At 47.1% G+C, this 23,660-nt stretch overlaps 2 protein-coding genes across 3 annotated transcripts in view; one reads left to right on the top strand and one right to left on the bottom strand.

The window, feature by feature from the left end:
• POM121C (POM121 transmembrane nucleoporin C) overlaps positions 1-17,281 on the top strand; it is a 47,725-nt gene extending 30,444 nt beyond the window's left edge. For both annotated transcript variants that reach the window (XM_049699712.1, XM_004268805.4), the window contains exons 6-13: positions 8,439-8,530; positions 9,180-9,253; positions 10,108-10,232; positions 10,347-10,449; positions 10,698-10,874; positions 11,781-13,448; positions 14,614-14,736; positions 15,089-17,281. In XM_049699712.1, the coding sequence (XP_049555669.1) occupies positions 8,439-8,530; positions 9,180-9,253; positions 10,108-10,232; positions 10,347-10,449; positions 10,698-10,874; positions 11,781-13,448; positions 14,614-14,736; positions 15,089-15,186 (2,460 nt within the window). In that variant the 3' untranslated portion in view covers positions 15,187-17,281. The remainder of the gene's footprint in view (positions 1-8,438; positions 8,531-9,179; positions 9,254-10,107; positions 10,233-10,346; positions 10,450-10,697; positions 10,875-11,780; positions 13,449-14,613; positions 14,737-15,088) is intronic.
• NSUN5 (NOP2/Sun RNA methyltransferase 5) overlaps positions 17,275-23,660 on the bottom strand; it is a 32,315-nt gene continuing 25,929 nt past the window's right edge. The window contains exons 5-10 of the mRNA XM_012532749.3: positions 19,409-19,547; positions 19,203-19,318; positions 18,345-18,523; positions 17,927-18,137; positions 17,710-17,850; positions 17,275-17,634 (exon numbers count right to left, since the gene is read on the bottom strand). Coding sequence (XP_012388203.1) covers positions 17,520-17,634; positions 17,710-17,850; positions 17,927-18,137; positions 18,345-18,523; positions 19,203-19,318; positions 19,409-19,547 — 901 coding nt within the window. The 3' untranslated portion in view covers positions 17,275-17,519. The remainder of the gene's footprint in view (positions 17,635-17,709; positions 17,851-17,926; positions 18,138-18,344; positions 18,524-19,202; positions 19,319-19,408; positions 19,548-23,660) is intronic.

The following is a 23,660-nucleotide window of genomic DNA, read 5'->3' as shown; positions in this document are numbered from 1 at the left end:
TGAGTGATAACTATAGACCAGTGGAACAGAATAGAAAGCCCAAAAAGTAAAGCAATCATATGTGGAAACCTGATACAAGACAAATGGGCAAAGGACGAATAATTCAGTAAATGATATTAATTTAATCAAAAGGTAGATTGACTCCAGATTGCATTGGATCATAAAAGAAATTTATCCTATAGGCATTGAGAATTTAATGAAAGTTTTAAAAATATGAAGTGGTTGGGGCTTCCCTGGTGGCGCAGTGGTTGAGCGTCTGCCTGCCGATGCAGGGGATGCGGGTTCGTGCCCCGGTCCGGGAAGATCCCACATGCCGCGGAGCGGCTGGGTCTGTGAGCCATGGCCGCTGAGCCTGCGCGTCCGGAGCCTGTGCTCCGTAACGGGAGAGGCCACAGCAGTGAGAGGCCCGCGTACCGCAAAAAAAAAAAAAAAAAAAAAAAAGAAGTGGATGTAATTCTTTTTTAGAAAGAGGATGTAGTATAGCCTAGGGAACAGAGCAAGCTTTGCTACCAGACAGATGTGGGTTCCAGTCTTGGCTCTGACACCTAGTAGCTCTGGGGCCTTGGGCAAGTAAATCACTTAAACTCTCTTTGTCTCATTTCTAAATCATTGTTGTAAAGACTGAAGGTAGTGTTTGAAAAGTACCCATTACAGTGCCTGTTAATAAGTGGGTACCTAATATGTTGTAGCTAGGAAAAAATAAAGCATGTGTGGAGGAAGATTTTCAAGGGGAGAAAAATTTTGAGATAAGTTAATCTATCCAGAAGACTCTTACAGTAATATAAATGAAAGATGAGTGTGATAGGTGAGGAATAGTATTTAATTTGTGTCTCTTATGAGTGAGTTTGAGCAGCTTTTCATATACAGTACTAGAGAAACATATTCCAAATGAACTAAAGATTTAAATGTAAAATAGAAACCATAAAAATAAATGTTTGCAAAAGCAGGCTTCTCGGAATTCCCTGGTGGTCCAGTGGTTAGGACTCGGCGCTTTCACTGCCGGGGGCCCTGGTTTGGATCCCTGGTGGGGAAACTTAGGTCTCACAAGTGGGAGCATCAGTTGGTACAGTTCCCTAGAGGGCAGTGTGGCCATTGTTATTAGCATTAGAGATGCACATGCCCTTTGATCCAGCAGGTTTACTTTTAGGAATTAACCCTACACATATACTCAAAGACATATACAAGGGTGTTGATTGTAGCATTATTTTTGCAGAAGCTTGGAAACAATGTAAACATACCTTTTTAAGGGGCTGGTTGAATGACTTACATTATTTCCATAAGTTGAAATACTGTGTAACTGTTAAAAACAGTAAGGCAGCTTTAATAGGCACTGATGTGAATGAGCTCAAAATATTATATTTAAAAAGCATGGTGCAGAACTGTGTGTATAGTGTTCTCTATTCATGCTGCTGGTTTCTTTAATCTTTTGATGTGCATTGAATAATGTTGACAGGAAACTGTAATAGAAGCTGTAATAACTATTGGATAGGAAGGAAACTTTTTACTGAATTCTTGTTGGAATTTGTAACATGTGCTACAATATTACCTTTCCTGGTTTCAGAATTTTTTTTAAGTATAGATAACCGTTAAGTAAAAATTCCCCTGTCCTGGCTATCTCAGTGTCCATCCCATAGGCACCTATTGTTAACATTCCTACTATGTATGTAAACACAGATGATACACAAGATTTCTGGTCTGTTTAACAAAATGGAATCATAGCATATATGGTTTTTCTACATCTTTTTTAATCATTATATATTGCATAGCATTCCATGTCATGTAATCTATCTAACGGCTGTTTTAAAATTAGAGTATAATGTGCAGAAAAACAAATATAGATGTACAGCTTCATGTAACTACCACCCAGGTCAAGTAATAAATCATTTTCAACATGCAGAAGCCCCTCTCATACCCACTCACAGTTACTACTTCTTCCCTTCTTCCTTCCTCAATATTAGCATCATACATAGTTTTCCCTGTTTTTGAATTTTATATAAATGGAAATAGAATATGCTTTCTTCTGTGTTTGGCTTCTTTCATTCAACATTTTACTTGTGAGATTCATTCATGTTGTTGCATGTGGTCATAGGTCTTTCATTTTCATTGCTGAATACTGTTGCATTATATGAATATACCACAATTAATTTATCCATTCTACCATTGGACATTTGAGTTTCTAGTTGGGAGCTGTTACGCATAATGCTGCTATGGACATTCTTGTATACGTTTTTTTTTTTTTAATTTAAGCATAGTTGATTTACAATGTTGTGTTAATTACTGCTACACAGCAAAGTGATGATTGTACATAATATACATCCTTTTTTTAAAAAATTCTTTTTTGTTATGGTTTATCATAGAATATTGAATATAGTTCTCTGTGCTATACAGTAGGATCTTGTTTATTCATCCTGTATATAAAAGCTTCCATCTGCTAACCCCAACCTCCCACTCCATCCCTCCCCCAACCTCCTCCCCCTTGGCAACCACCAGTCTGTTCTCTGTTTGTGATTCTGTTTCTGTTTCATAGGTAGGTTCATTTGTGTCATATTTTAGATTCCACATGTAAGTGGTATCATATGGTATTTGTCTTTCTGACTTCACTTAGCATGATAATCTCCAGTTGCATCCATGTTGCTGCAAATGGTATTATTTTGTTCTTTTTTATGGTTGAGTAGTGTTCCACTGTATATAGGTACCACATCTTCTTTATCCATTCATCTGTTGATGGACATTTAGGTTGTTTCCATGTCTTGGCTGTTGTGAATAGTGCTGCTTTGTATAAGTCTTTTTTTTTCCCCGTACTGCAGTTTGTGGGATCTTAGTTTCTCGACCAGGAATCGAACCTGTGCCTCCTGCACTGGAAGCGCAGAGTCCTAACCACTGGACCACCAGTGGTCTAGGGTTATTCCCTGTATAATTCTTTTCAAGGTGATGTTTCAGCTGATTCTCCTACCAGCGCAGTATGAGATTTTGTTCCTGTGTTTATACATCTTCACTAACACTTGGTGTTGCCTGTCTCTTTTAATTACCCATTCCAGTGAGTGTGAAGTAGTATTTCATTGTGGTCTTAATTTGTATTTCTCTGATTAATAATGAAATAGAGGTATCAACTGTTCATTGGCCATTTGTATTTTCTTTTTTATGAAGGGCCTGTTCAAGTTTCTTGGCTCTTTTCTATTAGGTTGTCTGTCTTTTTCTTACTGATTTTTGTAAGGTCTTTATATGTTCTAGATACAAGGTCTCTGTGAATTATATGTGTTGCAACAAGTAAGTGTCCTACTCTGTGGCTCACCGTTTCATCCTTTTCACTTATGGTTAGTGTATTTTGTGTACTGTTGAGGAAGTCTTTGCCTGCCTAAGGTCATGATGATATTGTCTTATGCTACCTTCTAGAAGCTTTATTATTTTTCCTTTTTAAATTTAGATCTATAATCCTCTTGAAATTGATTTTTTTTTTTTTTTTTTTTTGCGGTACGCGGGCCTCTCACTGCTGTGGCCTCTCCCGTTGCGGAGCGCAGGCTCAGCGGCCATGGCTCACGGGCCCAGCCGCTCCGCGGCATGTGGGATCTTCCCGGATCGGGGCACGAACCCACATCCCCTGCGTCGGCAGGCGGACTCTCAACCACTGCGCCACCAGGGAAGCCCTTGAAATTGATTTTTATGTGTGATGTAAGGTAGGGATCAAAATTAGTATTTTTCCATCTAAATATCTATTTGACTCAGCAACGTTTATTGAAAGGCCCGTCCTTTTCCTGTTGCTCTGCAGCACCACCTTTGTCATAATTTGTGTCAGTATATCTGTAGATCCATTTCTGTTGATAGATTCTGTTTTGTTGCACTGGTCTGTTTTTCTGCCCCGTGCCACACAGTCTTTAAGTTTTGATATCTAGTAGAGTAAGTCATCCAACTTTCTCATTTCTCTCATTCCTCTTGAGAATTGTCTTGGATCTTGGCCCTTTGCATTTCTATATAATTTTATCATCTTGTCAATTTCCATACCAAAAACTTTGCTAAGATATTGATTGGGATTGCCCTTAATCTACCAATTATTTTGGAGAGAGTTGACATTTACAATATTGAATCTTCCAGTCCATGCACATGGGGTAGTCTTCAGTTATTTACATCATCTTTAACTTATCTGTGCAGTGGTTTTACATATTTTTTATTACATTTATTCCTAGGTACATGTTTTTGATGCTATTATAAATAGCATATTAGAAATTTGTTACTGATATATAGTAATACAACTGATTTTTGTATTCAGAAAATTTGCTAAATTCTGAATATTCATCTGTATATTCTTTAGGATTTTTGTATGTACATCATGTTGTCTACAATAATAACAGTTTTTTTCTTTCTTTTTAATTCTAGTATTGTTTTTTCTTTTTAGTTTTTTAGAAATTAATTTTTAAAATTTATTTATTTTTGGCTGTGTTGGGTCTTTGTTGCTGCGCGCGGGCTTTCTCTAGTTGCCGCAAGCGGGGGCTACTCCGTTTTGGTACATGGGCTTCTCATTGCGTTGGTTTTTCTTGTTGCGGAGCACGGGCTCTAGGCATATGGGCTTCAGTAGTTGTGGCATGCAGGCTCAGTAGTTGTGGCTCGTGGGCTCTAGAGCGCAGGCTCAGTAGTTGTGGCGCACAGGCTTAGTTGCTCCACGGCATGTGGTATCTTCCTGGACCAGGGCCAGGGCTGTCACCCATGTACCCTGCATTGGCAGGCAGATTCTTAACCACTGCGCCACCAGGGAAGTCCTTGAATATTATCTTCTTACATACTTTTTTGTTGTTTTGTTTTACTGTCAGACATTGGAGGGGTGGGGGGACAATGACTTGAAGCTCTGAATGATAGTATCTTCCTTCAGAGAGGTCTGTCTTTTGCCTCTGGCAGGCAGCTAGGATTGGGACAGATTACCCCTGTACAGTTGGAACTGACATGATTCTGAGTTGGTTGTCAGTTCTTGTGAGGGCTGGTTTATTTCTGATTTGCCCTGTACCCTACTATGTAGCCTTTGGGATTCGAACCAAAAGCCTAAGGTGTATATTAGGGCCCCTCTACTTTGCAAAGCCCTGAATTCCGGTTTTTGTCTTCCCAGCCCTACAGGGCTGCCGAAAGCTTTTCTCAGCCTCTCAACTGCAGCTTTTACTTTTGGAAGGAGCAGTCGCCCTGAGGCTCCTCACCTGCTGGCTCCTCTCCTCTGTCTTACCTCCACAGTGTCTCACTGCCTTGGTAGCTCTCCATACCACCATACCTTCAAACATATGTATTTTATATTTTCTTCAGCATTTTTTGTTTGTCCTCCACAGCAGGGTTGGTCTGAAACAACGTAGTCAATATGTAATAACCCATAATGGAAAAGAATCTGAAAAAGAATGTATACACACACATATATGTATGTATAACTGAATCACTTTGCTCTACACCTGAAACATTATAAATCAACTATATATCAATAAAAACTAGGTAAATGGTGCTTATGCATTAAAAAACAAACAAACCCATAGCCTGAAACATGGTCAGATTTTGTTTTAAAGCACCCTCACCCCTGGTAGAGCCTGTGACGTCACTACGGCAAGTAATATACTCACTGACACTAATAGCTTCTGGGTGTTTTATTGTAAGTAGTTACCAGTCCCCTGTTTGTGTGTGATATTTGAATATATAATGCTGTCAGAAGGAGAAGTTCTAGAACGGAGAGCATAGTGTCCTTTCAATTTTGATCATAATTATCTTTGAAATGGTCCATGGCATGAGTTATTTTAAATTATCAAGAAAGTAAGGAAGTCATTGGAAGCGGAGATTAGAGTAATATGAAAGTTCTTTATCTTGAAACTTCTCTTTCAAAGAAATGTGTACTGAAGCAGTAAACATGCCCAGTAGTCAACAGAGATGACAGCCCTTCTATTTGGTGCAAGTGGTAGTAGAGATATTTGACTTAATTGTATTTTTCCAGAGGAGCAGTAGTATATACCCAACCCACAGCTACCCAAACTAGAAGTTCTAGCTTTGATATTATAAAATCATTACAAATATTAGACTGGTGCCAATTAGAGAAAGTGAACTGTCCTTAGATCTCATTGTGCGTGACATTGATATCTTCGTAAGTCTTATATAAGACTTGTCATTTTCCAAAGTAGGAATAGTAACCCTGGCCTTCAAAACCTCAAAACCCTAGCTTGCATTTCTGACCCCATCCCTTATTATTCCTTTACATATACCCTATATTTAAGTCAAAGCAGCATATTTGTTATCTTGTAAGAGCACCTACTTCCTGCTTTGTTGCCTTTTCTTGTCCTGTTCTCCATCCGGAATCATGTGTCCATCCTACTGCAAGCCTGTAAAGTTTGTCTTTCTTCAGGTGTTTTTGTCAGATTATGAAGGACCATCACAAATGTCACCTTCATCCTTTATTATTCTTCTAACCGAACTCTGCATAATCTCTCTCTTCTTGGACTCCTTTTTAGAGACTTCATTCATCTCTTGTCTATTATAGTCAATTTGTGTACCATCCTATCTCTTTTCTAGATTATAAATTTATTGATGATGGGAATGGTCTTGCTTCTATTCTTTGTAAAGTATAAAGGATAGTACCTTTATGAAATAGGAACTTGACAAAAATTGAATTACAGTGCAGAACTAAATTGACTGCTGGATACATAGATTGTTTCTTTTTATGACTTGCCTTGGTATAGCCTTTGCCCACTTTTCATTTGATGTGTTTATTATGTTTATATGGAATTGCAAGACTTTCACTTTTACATGTTAAGGATATTAACTTATCACTTTAGTTGAATATATCTACCTTTTAATTTTGTTTCTAGTTATGTTTTTATTTCATTTTGGAGTGTTTTTGTTTCCTGTCCACATACATTTTATTTCTAGTTTATGGAAACATTACTGTGGTTGAAAATTCAGATGGTACAGAGTATATAGTAAAGTCTCCTTCCCACATGGAGACATTTTTATTTAGAGAGGTTCTTAGTTGTCCTACGACAGTCTGTCAGTTTTCTCTCCTTTGTTTCGGGAATAGAAAGTCTTTTCCCTACCCCAAGTTATTTAAGAGCTCATTTGGTTTTTTTAAATAGTTCTTTATGACACCTGGATTGTGTGTGTGTATAGTCTATGAAGTAGAGATAGAACATTTTCCTCCTAATTGTTGAACCAGGTTGTCTTCCACCCTGGCTAAAGGTTAGAATCACCTTTGGCACTTCGTTAAAAATACAGGTGTGAGGCCTAAGCACTTGTTGTTTTTTCAGATGGCTGTCCTTTCTCGTTATTTACCTGAGCATAATGTAAAAAACTATTACTGATTTCAGCTTTTTCCTCAAGCTTATTCTGAGTCTCGGTTTCCTGACATTAGTCTTACGGAACTACTCTACTGCTTTACCACCTGTCTTTGATTTAAAACCCTCTTTACCTTTTTAAAATTTTTATGAAGTATTGTTGCCTCCCTGTTTGTGCTTATATGATGCAATTTTACTGAGTAAGAAATCACTAGAAGCTTCTCAGTAGGAAAATTGCCTATGGTGATAGTTCAGTATCTTTGTAAATAGGCCAGAGACAGTGAACCTATTTGCAGAGAGCTGCTCTTTGTCAAGTACTTTGCTGCTAGGCCCCTTCGAAGGAGGCAGAGATGAAAACAGACTACCTTTGCTATCAGGGGACTCCACTTGGTGAAGAGACAGATGCATGGATAATTATAACGATAAATACCACTGATGCTGCAAAAGTCATAGATGTCACGATCGTATATATGTGTGTATATATATATTTTTTTTTAAAAAAATTTTTTTTTTGCGGTACGTGGGCCTCTCACCACCGCGGCCCCTCCCGTTGCAGAGCACAGGCTCTGGACGCGCAGGCCCAGCGGCCATGGCCCATGGGCCCAGCCGCTCCGCGGCATGTGGGATCCTCCCGGACCGGGGCACGAACCCGTGTCCCCTGCATCGGCAGGTGGACTCTCAACCACTGCGCCACCAGGGAAGCCCCATGATCGTGTATTTTAAAAAAATAAAGTTAATAAAGTAAAACTGAAAATTTAATGAGAGCAAAACTAAATTAGTTTATTAGCTTATCTTCATTGGAACAGTTTAGTTTACTTTTATCATTTCCACAGACAATATAGAGTAAACGTGTATGCACATCATAGCTCTAAACCATTACTGAATGTGAGAGTCCCCTTTTTAATATATGCCAAAAGTACATTCATTCCTTCTACATTTATTAGTTAGCGTTCCGTTAGTTTTTCAGGCTTTTTCTCCTGTAGTTAATACTGGCAATTGACTTTCTTTTCAGGAGCCTTCCTTCACAAAGAAATATTTTTTTAGTTACCTAAAAGGAGATTTTATATGCAGTGATAAATAGAACCACAGCATTATATTGAAGGTCAGATGATAAACTGTCAACTAGGGTCAGTCACGTTATTTGTGTTTGCCTTTTAGCTGTGGAAGAGGAGTGGACCCGGTTCATCTCCCTTCTCTAGCCCAGCCTCATCCCGCTCCCAGACACCAGAGCGGCCAGCAAAGAAAATAAGGTAATCCATTATTGTTTGCTGCGTGGATTACTGAGCGGTCAGGAAAAGAGGGACGTTTACTCGGCTGTTAGGCTTTCTGCAACTCTGATTTGGAGGATCAAAGAAATTAACATCTAGAGGACAGGGAAAGGCCCACCTGAATCGCTCTCATCTCTTACAGTTCTTTTGTACCAACTGTAGAGGCCTCTGGCTCTCTTCCTCATACTGTAGCGTGAGTGACAGGGGTGCAAGAGTAGAGGCCACACAGAATAGAATGAACAGAGCGAACGATGTCATCGGGCAGCGAACTTCCATGTTTTTGACTCCAGCTGACCTTCTAGGTACCTACATTCAAGTTGAATGTCATTCTGTTAGGGATCAGATCTGTGACTAGAACTTTCAGGGACTTGGTGGGTTGTAAGTAAGGTTTTGAAGATCACTGATTTGTGCTTGTTGTAAGACAAAGGTTTCTCCTTGGTTTCCATGAACTGCCTCCATTCTTTTCTGTTGGAATTTTCTTTTGACTTCTTTTATTTTTTCTCCTGGCATACTGAGGTCTTATATCATGGTTGTTCTAGACCAGTTGGTAGGTAAGCAGGTACAAGAAGTTATCCAGTACTTTTTGTCAGCAAGTCTTTCTTAAACTTAATTCTGCCTTTTCCTCCTACAGAGAAGAGGAGCTTTCTCATCATTCTAGTTCTTCAACTCCATTGGTAACAGACAAGGAGTCCCAGGGAGAAAAGGGTAAGTTGATGAATGCACTAGGGTGGCTTTTGGTGGTGGAAGTGTTGAGCATTGCCTTGTGGACGGCCTGTTAGATACAGAGACAGGAGTTTCTGTCCTTCAGAAATTTATAGTCAGGTAAGGGAGAAAGGTGACACAGACAGGTACAGTATAACGTGTGGTAACGGTGGGCTACAGATAAGCTTAGGTTGAGGTATCTGTGACCAATCCAGATAATGATTGTCCAGCAAGCAGTTGTATACCTGCATTTGGAGCAATTCTGCCTTTATATCCTCTTGACTATATAATCTTTTTTTGTGTGTGCGGTACACGGGCCTCTCCCACCGCGGAGCGCAGGCCCAGCAGCCATGGCCCATGGGCCCAGCCGCTCCGCGGCCTGTGGGATCCTCCCGGACCGGGGCACAAACCCGTGTCCCCCGCATCGGCAGGTGGACTCCCAACCACTGCGCCACCAGGGAAGCCCTTGACTATATAATCTTTCAGACACCATCCAAGAGCCCAAATCATGGAAGATCGAATCTTTCAGAGGTACCCATTGAAAACTCAATGTTAAAAATGGGATAGGGCTTCCCTGGTGGCACAGCGGTTGACAGTCCGCCTGCCGATGCAGGGGACACAGGTTCGTGCCCCGGTCCGGGAGGATCCCACATGCCGCGGAGCAGCTGGGCCTGTGAGCCATGGCCGCTGGGCCTGCGCGTCCAGAGCCTGTGCTCCGCAACGGAAGAGGCCAGAACAGTGAGAGGCCTGCGTACCGCAAAAAAAAAAAAAAAAACAAAATTAAAAAAAACGGGATAGACAAACCTATCCATTTCTGGCAGAGAGGAGGAAGAAAACAAGTCTTTCTTTTTTTTTAGTTGCAGATAAAACCACATGTAAGAAACAGAACTCGTGGAATTCCCCATCAACACCTGGCAGCTCTGGGCGGCGTAAACGGAAGGTTCAGTTGCTGCCCTCCAGGCGAGGGGACCAGCTGACCTTGGTATGGTCTTGTCCATCTACCTCTGCCCACCCCCACTTAACTCTGTCTTAGGAAGGCTAAATACAGGATTCTTCCAGTTTCTCCTGATTGACAACTTCTTTTTCTCTTTGGTAGCCTCCACCTCCCCAGCTTGGTTATTCAATCACTGCTGAAGACTTAGACTTGGAAAAGAAAGCTTCTTTACAGTGGTTTAACAAGGTCTTGGAGGATAAGACTGGTAAGGAATGTAGATCAGTTTCACACCCCAGAGAGGGTTTGTTTCCTTTGGTTTTATTTTGGTCTTTCTCATCTAGGAAGTCCATTTGGGTCCTCAGTGGAATCTGGAGAACAGTGAGCACTGAGACTGAAGGGAAGCCTTTCTAAATGAGTTGTCCTGAGGCCCTGAACTCCCCGTGCTCCATGATATGCCACTGGAAAGAATTCCCAAACAAGGGAGGACAATGTCATCTTTTCTTTCTTCCCTAGATGCTGCCTCAAACTCTGTCACTGAGAACCCACCTACCAGTCAGTCTTCTTTCACTTTTACCCTGCCTGCTGCTGGGATTGCTTCATCCCCAGCCTCCCTCCCAGCCCCAAGCACTAACCCACTGTTGGAGAGCTTGAAGAAGATGCAGAATTCCCCAGGCCTACCATCCCTCCCCGGTGAGTGGGAGAGCTTACTTTAGAGCACGTAACGACATCAGCCTTTGTTTAGGTGGAAGTAAAAGCACCATGCCCATCAGTTGCTGGAAATTGCTGCAAAGGTTGAACCTATTCTAACTTCCCAAACCTGAGCTGGTGCAGGCTTAAGAGCTTTAGAAATCTGTAGTCAGGACATTTTAGGGAAGGGCTGCAACACTTAAAGCTGGGGAAGGCAGCTTAGCTTTGGTAGCCAGATAGCTCTTGATTTGAAACCCAGTCCCTTAGCTGCTCTGAGCCTTGTTGTCTTCATCTGTAAAATAAGAACAGTGCTCACCTCATGAGGTGTCCCTGAAGTATAAACGGTCACATGGTTAGGGTGTCTTGTCACATGCTTGCTAGACGGCAGGCACAAGGTAATAGGCTTCCAAGGACCTGCTGGCTGTTCCAGCCCCTTGCCTTCTTGGGACTGCATATATACACACTCCTCTACTGCACTTCATCATAGTGTAGAATATATTAGGTATTCAGCCTCTCCCAGGGCTTATGGGCAGAGACCATCTCATTCATGGTCATATGCTCTGTACTTAGCGCCTGGTGGGTGAATGTAATATAGTACATCTTTGTTAGATGAATAAGGTATATCTACATAATTAATTGGACTTGAGTTCAGGTAATTGGATTTTTCTCAGTTTCTACACATTTAACCCCCAACTGGGCCAAGTTTTATCCTCTTCTGTTTTTCTTATGACCTGTGAAGGGTAGAAATTATGAACACTTCTTTGACTTTCAGGAATGAACAGTTTAAAGGCCTGTGGTATAGATTTAGTCGTAATTGTTGACTGTTGAATCCCTAGCACTGTGCTAGGCATTGAACACTGCATCATGTTTGAGATATTCCAAATTCACTTTCTCTACTCTTCTTCCCAGAATCTGCTGGCGTGGCAACCACTGTGGCCCATTCGCCTCCGAAGACACCCAGCCCTCTGGCCCCTCTGGGCTCTTCAGAGTCAGCACCCCTTCCAGGCACCTCCGAAGACTCCAAATCCACCACCACTTTCTTGGGGCTGACCCCTGCTTCTTCCCCAGGACCAGTCACTGACGCCAAGTCACCTCCGGACCCTCAGGCTGAGACACCTGCCAAATCCCAAGCCCCGTCCGCCCCGTCTCCCAGCCCCAAGCAGAGTATTCTGTTTGGAATGCTGAGCACCCCACCTGTTAACCCTCCTGCCTCTGCGGCCCCTGCTGTGTCTTCAGCATCTCCCATGTTCAAGCCCATTTTTGTGGTCCCACCTAAAAGCGAGAATGAGGGCCCTTTGCCCTCTAGCCCTTCCAAGGTCACAGCCGCGTCATCTTCCAGCTCAGCCGTCCCCATGACGACTAGCAGCCCACCCCTCACTTTCAAGCCTATCTTTAGCAACATGGGGCCACCTGCATCTGTGCCCATGTTAACTCCCTTCTCCCTCAAGCAAACAGCTACTCCAGCCACTACCACGAGCGCCCCTCTCTTCAGCGGCCAGGCTGGCGCCACCTCTGCAGTGGTGTCCATGACCACAGCCAGCGCCTCCGCAGACTCTGCTCCGAAGCCCGCGTTCAGCTTCGGTGTGCGCACCGCGACCAGCACCCCGAGCAGCGTGACTAGCACCACCGCTTCCGCCTCCCAGCCCTTCCTCTTTGGGACTCCCCCTGCTTCCGGTGCCAGCTTCACCCCAGCCGTGGGCCCCATATTCCAATTTGGCAAGCCTCCCGCCATGCCCGCTTCAACAGCAGTCGCCACCTTTGGCCAGTCCCTTCCCAGTGCCGCCCAGACCGCCCCCAGCAGCAGCAGCAGCAGCAGCAGCACAGCCAGCTTTAGTGGCTTTGGCAGCACCCTCACCGCCTCAGCCCCAGTCAGCAGCAGCCAGCCCACGCTGACGTTCAGTAGCACCACCGCCCCAGCGTTCAACATTCCCTTCGGCCCGAGCGCCAAGCCACCTCCCCCGTCCTACCCAGGAGCCAACCCCCAGCCCGCCTTCGGGGCTGCGGATGGGCAGCAGCAGGGGGCTGCCAAGTCGACCCCCGTCCCCAGCTTCGGCAGCTCTTTCACTTTCGGAAACTCTGCAGCCCCGGCCCCGACTGCGGCTCCAGCGCCAGCCCCGGCCCAGCCAGCCTTTGGTGGCACTGCGCAGTCGGCCTTCAGCGGTCTGAAGGCCACGGCCTCTGCCTTTGGCACCCCTGCCAGCACCCAGCCAGCCTTTGGCGGCACCACAGCTGCCTTCTCCTTCGGTGCAGCCACCACCTCTGGCTTTGGAGCTACAACCCAGACCGCCAGCAGTGGGACCAGTAGCTCAGTGTTCGGCAGCACAACACCATCGCCCTTCACATTTGGGGGACCGGCAGCCCCAGCCGGCGGTGGGGGCTTTGGGATCAGTGCGGCCACCCCAGGCACCAGCTCTGCCTCTGGAGCGTTCGGCTTTGGAGCAGGACAGAGTGGGACCACTGGCAGCACGACCCCTTTCGGGGGAGGCTTGAGTCAGAACAGCTTGGGCGCGCCCAGCCAGGGCACACCCTTTGCCTTCAACGTGGCCAGCACGCCGGACAGCAAACCTGTGTTTGGAGGTAAGGTCAGGAGTTGACTTGGTCTGCTGTGCGGCGTCTGTTCTTGGGGAGCTTTACGTTGTGGTAGTGAAGAAACAGGTGTTAAATGTGTAAATAGTGTGGCAGGTAGCAATAAAAGTATGTGATTAATGACTGTGGAGGGATGCCTTTCTGAGGAAGTAACAAATTTAACCTCCGAGACTGACAAGAAGAGCTTGGGCTGTGGCTGGGGGGAGGTGTGTGTGAGGGCACCGCAGGGCCTGTTGAAAGTGGTCGCTTTGGAGCTGGGGAGAAGATGGGATGGGATCGCAGGCAGCTTTGAGGCTGGAAAAGCGTGCTTGTGAAGTTACAGTGAGGCCATTCGGCACCGTTCTTTTTCCCCAGCGCCATTCAGTTACGAGATACAGACCTAAAATAAGTGGTAGCCGGCAAGGCCCGCCTGTTGCAACTCACCAAGTAAAGCAGCAGGGGCGGTGGCCCGGAGGTTCTCTGAGGCTGAGGAAAAGCAGGAGCCGGAGTTGCTGTGGTGGCGAGCGGAGAGCCAGTGCAGTGCCTGCAGGGGAGGCGGGAGTGGGGGGAGAGACGGGGGCCAGGCCGGGCCCCAGGAAGCCAGAAAGATGCCCGCCCCAGCCCGGCCCCCCACCCCTACCCCGGGACGAGGAAGAGCTGGGAGAGCAGGCGGCCCTCCCCGCGGGACTGGTGCGGATGGCAGCACTCAGTGAGGGTGGGGCGTTTTCTGGTGGCTGAGTCCCAGTGGGCCCCGGGGGGAGATCAGGGGACCCACCGGGTGGAGGGGAGGAGACCAGTGAACAAGGAGAAGAGGCATAACGCTTCTAGTCCTGGTGGAAGGGAGGTAACCGGGTCAGGCTACAGGTGGCGGTCCACTGACGGTCATCTGCTGCTGTGTCTGGTGGCCAAGGGAATGCAGAGGCCCTACGCCGTAGGTGGTCAGAAGGCAACCTGAGGGGCTTGTCTCCACCGCAGCACAGCTGTTAGCAGGCTGGGAGGCCCACCTGGGGCAACGCGTGTTAAGGCCTCCTTCCAGTAGGCTGAATGGGAGCTAAGGGGCCCTGCGGGGAAGGCCCTGCTGGGAGCAGACCCCCCCACTAGGCTTATAACCCTCTGCTTTGAGGCCCTCTGCTCACCGGCCTGGTCTCTACAGTTCTCTGCTGTCTCTTCATCCTAGGCACCTCCACACCCGCCTTTGGTCAGAACACCCCTGCTCCTGGGGTGGGCGCATCAGGCAGCAGCCTCTCCTTTGGGGCATCCTCAACACCCGCCCAAGGCTTTGTCGGAGTTGGACCTTTCGGTAAGCGGCCAGTCTCCTCGTTGCCAGTGTGACCTGTGTATCTCTCTGAAGATGGGGTGGGGTGGGCTGGCAGCTCCGGCTCTCCGAGCGCCGTCTGGGAGTCCAGCACAAGCCAGGTTTGGAGTTGGGCAGCAGAGATGAGAAGGAGCCAGACTGCTGGGACGCCAGGTAAAAATGCCTTCCTGGGCCTTGCTCCCAGCCTATCTGTGGTCTTGGGATTTTGCCTTTTTAATAAGCCCTCCCCCGGAAGAACTGCTAGAGCTTGGCGAGGCTTTCTCCCAGCATCCGGTGTTCTTTAGAGACTGCTCTCAGGTAGCAGCTACCCTGATGAGATCTTGTTGAATCTTTCCAGGATCGGCGGCCCCCTCCTTTTCCATTGGTGCGGGATCCAAGACCCCAGGGGCTCGACAGCGACTGCAGGCCCGAAGGCAGCACACCCGCAAGAAATAGCCTTTGCCCCTGCCCCCCACACCCCCGCCTCCCTTGCCCAAATCTGGACCTCAGCACCTGCTAGGAAGAGCCTCTGACCCTTCCAGTTCCATAACGCAGACCTGCCCCAGACCTCTGGCTTCGGCCACCAGGGAGGTGGTGGCAGCCCCAGGGGCTGTTTCCCTCTTCCAGGAAGCAGAAGCCTCGGGCCTCTCGAGGGAGGAGGGGGAGGCAGGATGTGGCGGGGCAGAAGCCTATTACTACCTTACTTGAACAGTTCCACTGGTGAGGCTGGAGGGAACTAAAGAAACATCTGTACATATCGTCCACTGCCTTCCCTGACTCTCGTTTAGTGTATGAGCTTGGTCAGGCGGCCTCCCTTCCCGCCTTTTCCCTGAGAGCCAGCTTTGCCGGAGGGCAGCAGGTAGAGCCCTCACCCACTTGCATCTCTGATATGCACTTGATGGGATTGGGGGATGGATTATCCCTAAAACTTTACCTTGCTTGGCTTGGCTATAAAAAGTGGTTCTCCCCCTCTGGTCCCATTAGGGGACTCTGTTTCCCCATTTCTCGCTGCTTCATCCCTTACTGGTTCCTTGCAGGATCGATTCCATTTAAAATGATCCTGACTCTAGCTTTGCCTTTGGAGACCCCAGCGGGTGCTGCTCCTGCTGTTCCACTTCCTCCTGCCAAGTCCGAGCCGCTGTTTCATCCCCGACCTCTGCCAGTTTGGCCCCTAAAAGCTTGGTGGCTCAAGACTGTTAGCCTGGCAGACCCAGGGGTGATACCTTCCCCAGGAGAGGGAAGCTCCTGGAGCAGGCAGGACGCCCCCGCTGCTTTCAGCTGCCTCCTTGCCCACCGTCCCCGTTGGCCTCATTGGGCTCGTCTGCCTCTCCGGGATCGTATGTCTAAAGCCTTGTCCTGTGTTATTTTGTCTGATGCTCACGTCTATTGCTCTTTGAATCGAGTTTGGAGGAAGAACTGAATTGTATGAGTGGCGGCATGTTGGTAGTGCCGGACTTAACTGTTTCTCAAGTTCCTGGGGCCTCGCTAATTGAATGTGGAAAGTAGCACCACTTATGGCTACAAGTGCTGAGTCCTGAATTTTCAAATGGTGTTTTGACTTTAAGGGCTGGCAGCCCAAGGAGGATGGGTCTGAGGGGAAGCAAAGGCCTCTTCCCTCTGCTGTTTCTTTCCCACCTGTCTAACTTCACCGTAGGCTAGATCACTTGTAGTATCTGTTAGAAAACCTAAATTAACCACATTTTAAAATTGTATCTTACTTCCTCCACCCCTTCCTTCCTTCTTCCTTGGTTCCAAAACCACATACCCCAGGCCCAAAAACCTTGCTGCCATGCCCATCCTCTTTGGGAGAAGTATGAATGCGTGTGTCTAAATTAAAAGGAAAAATATTTAAACATTTTTTAACAAAATAAAAATTTATTTTTGTATTTAAGCTAAATTGCCTTTTAAATTCCTTCAAGCTTGGTTCATTGAGGTGGTTAAGTATAAATGCTATTGACTAGAAATTTAGCTGTATAGTTAAGTTATGCCTGTGTGAAGAAGAGGCTCAAATGCTGTCCCAGGCAGCTTTCCTGAGGGACTAGAGCTCCTTCCGGAAACACAAAATGTAATTCTTATTTTATAAATAATGTGATGTAGATGTAACTAGTCCCCCTCCCCTTGGTGAATGAGCGTGAATGTTGTGTGGCAGGCAGGGGACTGTGCCTCCCCAGCCCCAAGGAGAGCTCTGTTAGTACTTAACTGTTGTGTGTGGAGCTGAGGAGGGACCCGAGCCTCAGACACCTGCGCCTATACCTTACATAAGGTAGCCCCTCTCAGCTTAGTACCTGCAGCTACAGCTAGGTAATTTACCTCAGTTCCACAGGCAGGACAGTTGATCCAGGAGCCCCCTGAAGCAGGCGTCCTGGCGCAGCCTGAGTGTGAGCGCGTGAGTGCGGGTGTGGACATGTACGTGCACTGGACAGGGACGGGAGGCTGGGACTTTCCATTACAAATACAGACTGAATTCCTGTGAGTCTAGTTGGAATTTTTAGTATGAACATGAGATTGTTCTCCTCGCTTATGTCATTAAAAAAAACTGTGATCTATCGTAGACCATGTCCTGCCTTTTATTTATGTGGGAAGCAGTGCATCTCACCAGCAAGAACAGAGCCCAGGGAAGGGACCCACAGCACAGGGATATCCGCTCTTTCCAGCTGGAGAAACGCGGTTACCAGTTTTCCTCCTCCAGCCATAAAAAGAGCCTTTGCAAACAAAACTGCTGCCTGGGGCTGAGGGCCTGAGACTAAGCTTGAGAGGAGGACCTGAGGGGTCAAGGCTCTGAGCACCTGCTACATGCCAGGCTGTGAGCTGGGAGCAGCTGTTGCTTTTCGCCGCCTCTTCTTTCTCTTTGGAGCTGGGTTGGGTGTAACTTCTGGGGCTGATGCTTCAGCCTGTGAGACGGAGCTGGAAGAAAAGAACAGTGAGTTAGATGTGTCCCAATCCTCCAGCGTCTTCCAAGCAGGCCCCCTGCTCACTCACCTTGGCACCTCTACCCGTTCAAGTACAGCAGTGAAGAAGCCGCCAGTGAGCGTGGTCTCAGGGGAGGCCCGGAGGCAGTGCTCAGCACCTGGAAAAGTGCCAAGGCCTCGGTGCGGCCAGGAGGGGAGGACAGGAGCCAGCCTGCAGAGAGGAAATGGAACGGGCTTCTAAGTAAGAGGGCGGCCCTCGCCCCAAGACCCTGGTGGACACCCACTACCTGAAGGCTGCTGGGCTCTGCTGCAGGGCGGCTCGCACCACGTCTTCGTTCTCCTCCTGGTAGAGGGAGCACGTGGAGTAGACGAGGCGCCGCAGGGCGGGGAACGTGAGCGCGTGGCTCAGCGCCCGCTGCTGGAAGGCAGCCAGTGCTCGCAGGCGCTCCTGGCTCGGTACTCCGGTCCCAGGCTCCTCCAGCTGTCTGGTCAGCATCCCTAGGGAAGAGTGCTTTCACCACACGCTGCCTGATTTCGTATGAAATCCCCACATACAGATGAGCACATCTGACCATTCACAGGATAACCTGAGCCAGAACTAAACCCGAGGCCAGAACGAACGACCACCGCCACACACACCCCCATCCCCGCTCTAAGGCTGCTCTGGATCTGTGGGGCCCTTGGCCGCGTTTTCCCCCATCTCACCAGAGCCACTACAAGAAGGATCCAGCAAGATGTACTGGACCTGACGATAACGCTGGTCTGAGGGCGAGACCTCCAGGAAGTCCTGCTCAGCCAGCTCACAGCAAGAAACCCCGGCCCGGGCCAGCAGCGTAGCCATAGAAGCCAGCCGCTTGGCATCCAGGTCAAAGGCAAAGATCTTCCTAGGGAGGAGGGCAGAGTTGAGGTGAACTGAGAATTTATGTAACACGTAAGAGCCCACAGGTCTGACACAGTGACACGTACCTGAAGTCAGGACACACAGAAAATCATACTTAAATGTCTTTAAATTCTCAATATTTAAAAAGGGTCAGTGGGGGACTTCCCTGGTGGTCCAGTGGTAAAGATTCCATCTTCCGATGCAGGGGACGTGGGTTCGATCCCTGGTCAGGGAACTAAGGTCGCACAGCCTGTGCACCACAATGACCGAGCTCGCGCACCTCAATGAGAGCCCACGTGCCTCAAACTACAGAGCCCGCGCCGCAACGAAAGATCCTGCACGCCTCAACCAAGACCCTGTGTGCCACAACTAAGACACGACACAGCCAAAAATAAATTAAAAAATTAAAGTGAGTCATGTGAAGTTTAAAACAAAGTTAAAAAAAGTAAAGGTCAGTGGTTAGAAATAACTGCCCAGGGCCCTCTGCCCCAAGGGCTAAGGGATTCACATCTCACACGTGTAACCCACTGGGAAGCTTAGGGAACTGCCCTAGGTCCACGAGGAAATATTTAAAGGGAAGACCTCCTTTCAGCCTTCATGACCTACTGGAGTTGAGTTCCTTATTTCTTCTTATAAAATATAGGATCAGACCCCACCCCACTCTGTCTGACCATGGCACTCACCCTTGGTTCTTCAGAAGGGCAGCCAAGTGACTGGTCTTATTGCCTGGGGCAGCGCATGCATCGATGACATGGGAACCCGGAGGTGGAGCCAGCAGCATGGCCGGGAGACAGCTCGCCTGGCGGCGCAGAGCACAGGGGCTGGCTCAAAGGGACCCCAGGCTGACCACTCCCCTCCCGCTCCTCCCATTTCCACCCATCCACCCTACCTTGTCTTGTAGGATGAGGTGACCAGCTTGGTACAGTGGATGTTCATGCAGATCTGTTCGGGCAGGAAACACGAGCAACTCCGGCAGCAAGGAATCCAGAAGAAAGCACTTCCCTTTGAGGGCCCGTACGTCCTCGAGGCTGCCGGGGAATAAGAGCTGTTCATGCCACATTTTCTGAACCCCTCCGTGCCAGGCAGCAAGCCAGACATTTCACATGTCACCTAACTGCTTATTTATGCAACAAACGGTTAAAACTGCTATGAGTAAATTAACAAGCTGATACGATAGAGGCAGCAGTTAAGAGAACAGGCTTCTCAGGCCAGACTCTAGGTTCAGGATCCCACCTCCATCATTTACCAGTGGCGGCAGCACTGACACTTCAGCCTCTGTCTACAGTTCTGGAAAATGGTAGATCTCGTGAGGATTAAATGACATGCAAAATACTTAGGAAAATATTTTGCACAAATTAGACACTCACTAGCCAGTACTATTAAAACACAACCCTGGGGAGAGGGGCCTGGTTCAGGGAGGTAAATGCTGAGCTGATTCCTGATGTTCATATAAGTAACCTGAGGAGGTAAGGTGAAAACTGTATTCTCCACACTGCAAAGGAGCATTGTTCATTCACCTGACCCACGTAGAAAACAGGCCTAGAGAATAACAACTCAGAAAGCTATGAAGTAGCAGAGCTGGAATTCAAACCCAAACACAACCATTCTCTACCACCCTGGTCACTAAGCAGCATGCTAGAGGCAGATGGGGGAACATCTACAACAGATGGAGAGAGAGGGAGAGAGAAGCAGCAGCTTCCCAGAGCTGTCAAAGGACAGACCAGGAGGTAGGTGAGTGCAGGGAAGCCTGGGGTGAGGAGCAGCAACCACTGTAATAACAGGTGCACAGACTGCATGGCAGATGGGCCTGGAAAGGAAGCAGGGGGCACAGCGCATTGGAGAGCCACAGGTTTTCAGCAGGGGAGTAAAGCATCAGATCTGGCTGCAGATCTCTCTGCAGCCAACACAAGGAGGACAAACATGACAAGAAAGTCTGGAAGTGGGGAGACCAGTTTAGGAGATTTCTGCCAATCATGATAGGATATGATGCTTAAACCCAGGCAGTATCCAGGAGGACAAAAAGAAAGATGCTGAAGGCACAGTAATAAATGACTGAAAGGAGAGGAGGGAAGCATCTATGACGACTCAGTTTCTGCCTTGACCAAATGGGTGCATAATGGTGATATCTGTTAGGTTAAAACAGGGAATGCACAAGATGCCAGTGTCAGGAACGCAAGGATGGTTCAACACCCACAAAGTAATCAATGCGATATACACAATTAACAAAAAGGATAAAAATCACATGACCATCTCAACAGATGCAGAAAAAGCATTTGAAAAAATTCAACACTGGGCTTCCCTGGTGGCGCAGTGGTTGAGAGTCCGCCTGCCGATGCAGGGGATGCGGGTTCGTGCCCCGGTCCGGGAAGATCCCACATGCCGCGGAGCGGCTGGGCCCGTGAGCCATGGCCGCTGAGCCTGCGCGTCCGGAGCCTGTGCTCCGCAACAGGAGGGGCCACAACAGTGAGAGGCCCGCGTACCACAAAAAAAAAAAAAAATTCAACATCCACTCATAAAAACTCTCAACAAACTAGGTATAGAGGGAACACACCTCAACATAATAAAGGCCATATATGACAAGTCCACAGATAAAATCATACTCAATGGTGAAAAGCTGAAAGCCTTTCCCCTAAGATCAAACACAAGGCAAGGATGCCCACTCTCGCCACTTTCATTCAACCTAGTATTGGAAGTCCTAGTCAGAGCAGTCAGGCAATAAAAATAAAAAGCATCCAAATTGGAAAGGAAGAAGTAAAACTGTCACTATATGCAGATGACATGATTTTATATAAAGAAAACCCTAAAGAATCCACCAAAAAACTATTAGAACTAATAAATTCAGTAAGGGTGCAGGATACAAAATCAATATACAGGGAATTCCATGGCAGACCAGTAATTAGGACTCCGTACTTTCATTGCCAAGGGTGCGGGTTCAATCCCTGGTCAGGGAACTAAGATCCCACAAGACATGTGGCATGCCCCCCCCCAAAATATATATATACGAAAATCTGTTACATTTCTATACACTAATAATGAACTATCAGAAAAAATTGAGAAAACAATCCCATTTACAATTGCATCAAAAAGTAAAAAATTCCTAAGAATAAATTTAACCAAGGAGGTGAGAGAGAGACCTGCACACTGAAAACTATAAGACATTAATGGAAAAAAACCTGAAGATCAAAAAAAAAAAAAAAAAACCTGAAGATCACACAAATAAATGGAAGGATATTCTGTGCTCATGGATTGGTAGAATTAATACTGTTAAAATGTCCATACTACCCAAAGAAATCTACAGATTTAACACAATCCCTATCAAAATTCCAATAGCACTTTTCACAGAAACAGAACGAACAATCCTAAAATTTGTATGGAAGCTCAAAAGACCATGAATAGCCAAAGCAATCTTGAGAAAGGAAGAAAAAAGCTGAAGCATCATGCGCCCTGATTTCAAACTATATTGCAAAACCACAGTAATCAAAACAGTATGGCACCAAGGAGAAGGTCAAGGTGGCAGAGTAGGAGGACGCTGAGCTCACCTCCCCCCCAATGAACATAGCAAAAATACATCTACAATGTGGAGCAATTCCCACTGACAACAAACTGGAGACTAGCAGAAAGACTCTTATACAACCAAGGGTGTAAAGAAAAACCCACATGGAATATGGGTAGGAAGAGAAGCAATCAGGTCACGACCTGTGCCCCTAGGAGGGGACAAAGAAGAGAGGGATTACACAATCCTCCTTGGGTTTCAGGATGCTGGCACCATCTGGGTGGCATCACCTGAAGGACCACATGGAAGCTGATTCCCTGCCACAGACACCCTCACTATTCATTACCAAGAGGAACTCCTACTGATACTGTGGTGTAATACTTGTAGACTTTTAAAAAATCAGTATTTATTAACAACCAGGAAAAAAATGGAGCTCATACTTAACATATGACTCCATGACTTGTTTTCCCATTTGCTATATTGTCAATAAACATTCACACCATCAATGTAAGCAGCTCCCTGATATTTCACAGTCTGGATAAAACCAAAATTTACTGAACCAAATACATATTGTTGGGATATTTTAGAATAAATGTAGATCGAGACCAATTTTCCCCTATTCGAAACAAAATTATGAACATTTCAGAAGTGCAATCTAACGATAAATGACTAAAAGCAAAATTGCTCAAAAAGGGTACACAGGGCTTCCCTGGTGGCGCAGTGGTTAAGAATCCGCCTGCCAATGCAGGGGACACAGGATCAAGCCCTGGTCCAGGAAGAGCCCACATGCCGCAGAGCAGCTAAGCCCACATGCCACAACTACTGAGCCTACGTGCCACAACAACTAAAGCCCGTGTACCTACAGCCCGTGCTCTGCAACAAGAGAAGCCACCACAATGAGAAGCCTGCGCACCACAACAAAGAGTAGCCCCCCTCTCACCGCAACTAGAGAAAGCCTGTGCGCAGCAACAAAGACCCAACGCAGCCAAAAATAAGGGTGCACAGGTGAGTGGTTCAAACCACATTATTAGGCACCACAGCCCTAGGGTCTGACACCAGGAAGATGAATCCCCTTAGCTGGTTTGAAAACCAGTAGGACTTACAGAACAGCTGTTAGAAACCTAGATTCCACTCATGAAAAACAAGCACATGCTTGCTTACTCCAGGGAACAAGGTGCAGGAAGCTGACTGAAACAGCCTGGGACTCTGGCTGGTTTCCTGCAAATGCCCCAGCCCAGTGCACACCCCAGCCCACGTCAAGCAGCTGCACTGATTCCCTGGCTCTGGCACAGCTCTACGCTAGGGAGAAGGCTGCCGGTGCCAAGGAGAGTGCACAGTTTGGGGGGTGGGGTGGGGACGAAGCCAGCTCAGACCTGGCATGGCATTCAGTTGGGGCAAGGGCAGCCATTACTGGCATTCGTAGAAGCAACAGATCAGGAGTGGTCTGGAGCTGACTGGCATGCCAGGACTGCCCCAGAGTGTGCCCCAGCCCGTGCCAAGCACCCACTCCAGCCCCTCTTGCTCCAGCACCACCCCCTCTGGGGCAAAGGTGCCATTGCTGGGAGCAGGGTAGAAAGCACACTTAGAGGAAACAGAACCAGTTCAGACCCAAACCTCGGCTTCTGCTCCAGTATCCTGGGACCAGACA

The sequence above is a fragment of the Orcinus orca genome, chromosome 16 (genome assembly GCF_937001465.1).
Source record: "Orcinus orca chromosome 16, mOrcOrc1.1, whole genome shotgun sequence".
Classification (NCBI taxonomy): Eukaryota; Metazoa; Chordata; class Mammalia; order Artiodactyla; family Delphinidae; genus Orcinus; species Orcinus orca.
The sequence above is the reverse complement of the archived record's forward strand: the minus strand, read 5'-3'. Positions and strand labels throughout refer to the sequence as shown.